This window comes from Gymnoscopelus microlampas (genome assembly GCF_963454915.1).
Source record: "Gymnoscopelus microlampas genome assembly, chromosome: 14".
Lineage (NCBI taxonomy): Eukaryota > Metazoa > Chordata > Actinopteri > Myctophiformes > Myctophidae > Gymnoscopelus > Gymnoscopelus microlampas.
The window spans coordinates 4508788-4515927 of NC_139951.1; the positions used below are offsets into that span (position 1 = coordinate 4508788).

At 42.7% G+C, this 7140-nt stretch overlaps 1 protein-coding gene across 1 annotated transcript; it reads right to left on the reverse strand.

Moving 5' to 3' along the window:
• Positions 1-2361: 2361 nt before the first annotated feature.
• On the reverse strand, positions 2362-4964 carry LOC311059810 (E3 ubiquitin-protein ligase TRIM39-like). The gene has a single exon (XM_084077881.1). It carries the CDS (start codon positions 4337-4339, stop codon positions 2720-2722), a length of 1620 nt encoding a protein of 539 aa, XP_083934007.1. The 5' UTR covers positions 4340-4964; the 3' UTR covers positions 2362-2719.
• Between the last annotated feature and the right edge of the window lie 2176 nt (positions 4965-7140).

A 7140-nucleotide genomic window follows, 5' to 3' on the forward strand; every position in this document is an offset into this window, starting at 1 on the left:
ATTCCAGTAAAGTAAAAGTACCTCAAAATTGTACTTAAGTACCAGTACTTGAGTAAATGTACTTAGTTACTTTCCACCACTGCTCTAACCATACAAATGTATTCAAAAATGTTTTATTCATTAAAATAAAGTTCAGGACTGCTGCTCAATGCTAATTTGAAACTCCTCAAAAGGTCTGGAGTCTCTGAACCAAAAGCAGCCTGAATTAAGTAAAAATCAGCATGATCAAACAGAACTCAATGTAAACACCAGAGATACATGGAGTCTAAGGGTCTCTCTCTCTCTCTCTCTCTCTCTCTGCTAAGGCATAATAAATTAATGTTTAATTTATTAACCAGATGTTTTAAAACGACAAACACAGGGATAGTCTAGAAGGCTGCACCTTGCCACGAGTGACGATACTGCCATCTGGTGGTAAAGATGGGCCATGTGTGTGATGAGCTGTTTAATGCTGCACTGTGTCAATAGGAATGAAAATATAATATAATCATTTTTGATGATTCCATTGCAATATACTGTAGTCTAGACTGATACAGTGCGTCCAAAGTTGTAAATAGGCTCTATGCACAGCAGCCATATTGGAAGGATATTGTGCCTCTTCTTACTTGCTTCACAGATGTTACCAATGATACTAAGGAAGGCTCCGTTCCATTAAGTTTAACACAGTGGTTCTCAAACCTTTTAATTGCAAGGACCCCCATACCTCTGAGAGTGTACAAATGGAACCAAATGGACCCGTTACACACCCGCAAGGGACCATTTTGAACCCCCTCAAGTGTTTCCAGTGAGCCAACATGCACACTATCAGCACCCTGACTCTGTTTGACCAGAATGGAACAGAGCCTTAATTAGTATCATTGGTAACACCTGTGAAGGAAGTAAGCAGAGGCCCAATTTCTTTCCAATATGGTTGCTGTGCATAGAGCCTATTGGCTCTTTCGGGGTTTTTTGCACAACACTGTTGTGTGATGAAGTATACAATAGGGTAAATTTAGTTAATTATTTTAAAAAAATATATTCAAATGTTTTTATTGATGTTTATTAAAAAAGAATAAACACAATTATCAACAAAAACATAATTAACTCAACCTTCCGGCTCTGTGGAGATAACAGTACGGTATATTTACAGTCCACTGCTCCCCCACCTCTGATCAAGGTGGGTGTTATTATTTTGGAGCATTACAGACAATGTATACGTATGATCTAGATCAGGGCTCTTCAACGTTTTTCAGGCCAAGGACCCCTTTAGCTGAGAGAGAGAGAGAGAGAAAGATGAAGCCGGGTCCCCTGCTACATATTTGGGTTGCAGAATACGCTTTTTCACAGATTTCATGGATGGCTTCATAGACTTGTTTGACAGCACTATCATCAGTGTCTTGTAGATTCGTATTTTGTTGTTTGTTTACACACATTTTATCATTTAACCACTTAAACCCTATGTGACCTTTGGCTCTGTACTTGGCTCTGAGTGAGCTTATAGATCTGCAATGTTTGGCCGAATATTCCCCCCAGAATAAAGATGCTATGGATGACACAAAGATCCCCCCATAGCAACTCTGAGGACCCTCTAGGGGTTCCGGACCACCTGTGATCCGGAAACCATGATCTATTATAATTATTGACTAGAAACTGTATATACGATCTATAACTACTTATTGCTTATTGAATATGGACAGCAGATATGACCCATAATAACATAATCTATTATATGTTGATGCCATCACAGATTAGTGTGTTGCTTATAAACACTTCATGTTGGATGTCCTCGACAGTGTTGCCAGATTCTGTGAGAGAAACAAGCAACCAGGTCTAGGAAAACCAGCCCAAAAGAAGCGACTATGGCCCACGTCAGTACTTTAACATGTACATCGGCTATTTGAAAAAAGCAGATCTACAAGCTCACAACGCGTCGCGGTGCGATCACAACGCGTCGCGGTGCGACGCGTTGTGAGCTTGTAGATCGGCTATTTTCAAATAAAATCTTGCAGGGAAATTATAATAGGCAGATCTGGCAACGCTGGTCCTCGACCACAACGGAATAATATAGATTCTAAAATTAACTGCTATTCGTCCTTTAAAGACTCCATTTGCCTTTATTATGATATTCTGAATCTGCATTATCATCATCACATTTATCCTGTTCATCACCTTGCTGGTTGTCCTTTATATCCAATGATGACCAGTGGTGGACGAAGTACTCAAAATGTTTTACTTAAGTAAAAGTATCAATACCACAACACAATTTAGACATACTCTGTTACAAGAAAAAGTCCTGTGTGCAAAAAAAAATCTTGAGTAAAAGTATAAAAGTATCAAATTGTACATAAAGTACCAAAAGTAAAAGTGTTCAAAACGTATATATATCTTTTTTTAAATAGCAGATCTACAAGCTCACGTGCGACGCGTCGTGAGCTTGTAGATCTGCTATAGTTTCAAATAGCCAAAGTATATAGGGATGAAGTGGCTAATGCATGTTTTGTAATAATAACAAAGGTCTACAAAGTAACAAGTAACTAAAAGTTTTAAAATAATATAATTGAAGTCGAGTAAAAAGTATAATATTTTCCTCTGAGAGGTAGTGGAGTATAAGTAAAAGCACAGACAATGTCAAATACTCCAGTAAAGTAAAAAAAATACCTCAAATGCGTACTTAAGTACAGTACTTGAGTACATGCACTTAGTTACTTTCCACCACTGATATGATGACCTTGAACTTCTCTTATTTGTGAGTCCTTTGGTGGCTGAATAGTCCGATCCTGGATCGAAAGTTGCGGTTGCAAACCGGGCATGTAACAGCGGTGCTGAGGGGAGCAGGGGTGGCTTGATTATGACGGTCATCATCCTCATCACCATCATCATCACGTCTAACTACGTCGTCCAGATTTACACAAATGGTCCCTGGTAAGATCTTCAGGGGGAGAGTGTGAGTGCTTGAACCTCGAACCTTGCCGCTGAAAACGTACGGAAAGACCGCGCCAGTGAAGGCGTGTGTGATGGTGTGTAGGTGTGTGTTGGCATCGGGATCGGAGAAAGACAGCACCGATTCGTCGTAGTCCAGCTGGACTCTGATCCTCTGAGGTCTCTGCTTCACTGGGAGACAATAACTTGGCCCCGGGGAGGAGAATGCTGTGTATTTGCCACTAGATAACTTTATTCTCATCATGCACTGACCCATTGTGTTTCCCTTTCTCTGAAAAGACTCTGTCAACACACCTACTGACCAGTTTGTATTGTCTCCGACCTCGACGTCCCAGGTGTGTGTCCCCGAGTTGAAGCCCTCAGAACCCACGACACGGCCACAGTGGTCAAACCTCTCCGGGTTGTCAGGAACTTCTGTTTGCTTATTTGTTAGGATCCCCCGTAGCTTTTCCGTTTCCGACTGACATCTCACACTGGTCAGATCGTCTGACAGGACGAGTCGCGGGTGGGCAGTGTTGGGGTCCAGAATGACGGGAGTGTAGGAGACAATGTCCTTCATCTTGTCCCACACTCTGAAGGTCAGGTTGCCCAGGTGTTTGGCCACATCTATCAGTGCCCCTGAGACCGGCTGTGGGTCCTGCACTGTGAACTGGACTCTTTCCATTGTGGTCTTGTAGTTCTGCAGGAATGAGATGTGTTCGGCTCTCAGCTCCTCCTCTATGGCTCGGATTGCGTCTGAAAGGGTTAATATGTCTTTGCTCAGAGCATCAATCTTCTCCTTCATCATCCGACTCTTCTGCTGCTCTTCTTCCCTCAGCGCAGCGATCTTGGCCTCCTCTTCCCCTTGTAGAAACTGATGCATCTTCTTGAACTGCTCCTTAATCTGCTTCTCTACGTGCCTGGTCTGGAACGCAATGTTTCCTGCTGTTTGACTATAGTTCATTTCAAATGTATTAAATACCTTAAGTTTGTCCTGTAAAGGCTTCAGCGATTTCCGCACTTCCTCCTTGTAATCCGGGGCAGCTTCATCGACGGGTCTGAAACTGTGGTCTGTGTGTTTTTTAGAATCTCGACACACAAGGCACGCCGGCTGTTGACATCTCAGACAGAACAGTTTGAGTTTCTCGGCGTGCAGACCGCACAGAGTTCTCGACGGAGTTCTCTTACGTTTCGAGGCTCTCTGACGTCTCTCCTGTACGAAGGCCTCACACAGGTTCTTCAGAGCCAGGTTTCTGGGCGGATCCGTCAAATTAATCTTCCTGCAAACCGGACATTCCCTCGTGACCTTCTCTCTCCACCACGCCTGCAGGCAGGCTTTACAGAAGCTGTGGCTGCACGACAGGAGCACCGGATCTGCGAAGATGTCATGACACACGGGACAAGAGAAATCCTTTTCTGGAAGAGACGACGTAGAAGCCATTTTCTTCTCCCAGTGAAACGACAAAACAAGACAGGAAATAGTGTTTTGCCGTGGTTTACGCTCCCTCCTCTAGAATGTTCACTGAAATTTACTTTCACTTTGAAACCTGGTTCTTGTTTAAAGAAGTCCGACAGTCTGCAGCAGATTCAAGTCGTCTGGGACAGCATTTTGTCTCGTAGCTGTGGAAAGACAGTCTGTTCTCCCTCACTGGAAGTTGTGTGTTTGATTTGAAAGTGAATCTTATCTTTCAGTGTTGCCAGGTTTTGCTGGTTGCTCTTTTTCTGGTGGCGGTACAGTTGCACTGTACAGTCCTGTACAGTCATAACACAAATAGACAAAACTCTGTCAGTATGCAGTCCTCCATAGACACGGGGTTCAGCAACACACAAGGAACCCTCCTCTCAGTGAATCCAGCATGAACTGCCCGCTATAAATTTGCATCTAAATACACTGTATAGCCAGTGGTGGAAAGTAACTAAGTACATTTACTTAAGTACAATGTTTAGGTATTTGTACTTTACTTGAGTATTTCCAATTTCCAATACTTTTACTTCTACTCCACTACATCTCAGAGGCAAATATTGTACTTTTACTCCACTCCAATTATTTGAAAGCTTTAGTTACTAGTTACTTTGCAGATATAAATTATTACATTAGAAAACATACATTAACCACTTTAGCCCCATTTTATACCTAGGCTATTTTCAAACATATTAGTTTTACTTTTGGTACTTTAAGTACATTTTGATGCCAATACTTTTGTACTTTTACTCAAGTACATTTTTTCATTCCGGACTTTTACTTGTAACAGAGTACTTCTACATTGCACTATTGATACTTTTACTGAAGTAAAACGTTCGAGTACTTTATCCACCACTGCTGTCCAGTCATAAAACAAATACACAGAACTCTGTGAGTATGCAGTCCTGCAACACAGGGTTCAGCAACACACAAGGAACTCTGTAACATTGGGAAACACGCATGTCTCCTATAAACGTTGAAAAAAGTGTATTTACAGACTTTATATTCAAACATAAGACACCTCTGCATATTCACCAGCATCTAGCATCATTTCTATTTGCATACTGTCGTGTAACGCTGCTTACAAAATGAAATAAAAACGTCAACAAAAAAGCATACCTCCTCTCAGTGAATCCAGCGTGAACTGAGTGGGGCGCGCAGCTGTGACGTCATTAACTCTCGACTGCAGTGAAGTCTTAAAGAGACAGTACTCTGTACATCAGGGGTCTTCAACCTTTTCAGGCCAAGGACCCCCTAACTGAGAGAGAGATGAAGCAGGGACCCCCACTATATATCACATAAAATTGTGTTGCAGATTAAAGCTTTTCATAGATGTTGGATTCATATTAATGTGTATTTTCTGACATTTAACGACTTAAACCATTACTGTAATGCTAATAGTAAACTTTCACTCTGTAGTCTGTACTTGGTCTGCTCTTTTTTCCCCTCTTTGCCGAAAATAGCAGATCTACAAGCTCACAACGCCTCGCGTTGTGAGCTTGTAGATCTGCTATTTTCGGCTAAAGTTGTCCTTAGAATAGGGATGCTAGGGTTCAAGTGGTTAATGTAAAAAACAATGATCCTATCACACAGAGATTTGGCGGACCCCCTGTAGCAACTCTGAGGACCCCCTAGGGGTCCCGGACCCCCTGTTGAAGACCCCTGCTGTACAGGTATCAACAAGTTGTAATGAAAAATAAACATCGACTGAATGTTGTAAAATAAAGACCATTCAGTAGTTAGTTTGTGGACTTTCAACCATAAAAATAAAACTATAATTGTAACCTTGTTACACTCACAACTCACTGTCATGTGACATGTGATGAGCTTGTAGATTGGCTATTTTCACAAAGCCGATGTGTATATAGGGGTTGAAGTGGTTAAACTCAAACAATCCCAAATAGCCTAAGCAACTACACTTTAGAAGCTACCCATACTTTACAGGAAAACAAGCCCAAAGTCGCTTATAATAGGAAGACATGGCAACACTGTGTGTGCGTGTGTGTTTGTCACCAGTGACCTGCAAGCGAGCCCCTGTGGGGCCCATGCAGGCTATGTGTGGGCAGTGAGGGCTATGCCAAGCCCGCACCAAGCCTGCACAGGCCCATCGCGGGTTTGCCCAGGTGATGCCCACAGCTGTGGTCTCACCGTGGGCTTGCTGTGGGCAGCCCACACTTGGGGCTGAGCTGGGGCTAGCCCATAGTGGGCCAGTGTGGGTCTGTCCGTTCAGGGCCAAGAGCAGATTTGTACCTTTGGGCCCCATGCGTTTTTAGTGTGGGCAGCCCATATTACATTCCCACATCATTTTCCGCTCTTTTCTTGAGCTTGGAACTATTTTTTGAGTGGTGCCTAAGGCAACCACTCCTATATCTGGCTTTGTCTGTGTGTCCGTATGTATGCATGTATGTATGTCCGTGTGTCCACCAAGCTAACATTAGTCAAGCATCACGTGACACGTGACAATATGTTGAAAGGGTGTGCTTTGATTGGCTAGCGAGACGCATGACGAAATAGAGCCCTATAAATAGGTGTGTCACTTTGAAACATTATTTACATGTTTCAAAGTGACATCAGTGCCATCAGCCAAGCTAACGTTGGACATGTTAGCTTGGCTGATGGAACATGTTAGCCAAGCTAAGCAAGGCACCACTCACTTCACACAGGGTGTGATTTTTTGCTAGAACACAGCATATCACTCCACTTTCTACAACATTGCACTGTGTAGACTAGAGCCTGGAGCCTCACAGATATCACTCCGCCTGTCTGTCTGAATCTACATG

What these genes read in the sequence shown, in the direction of transcription:
- LOC311059810 (XM_084077881.1), bottom strand. Translation starts at nt 4,339, where the DNA reads ATGGCTTCTACGTCGTCTCTTCCAGAAAAGGATTTCTCTTGTCCCGTG.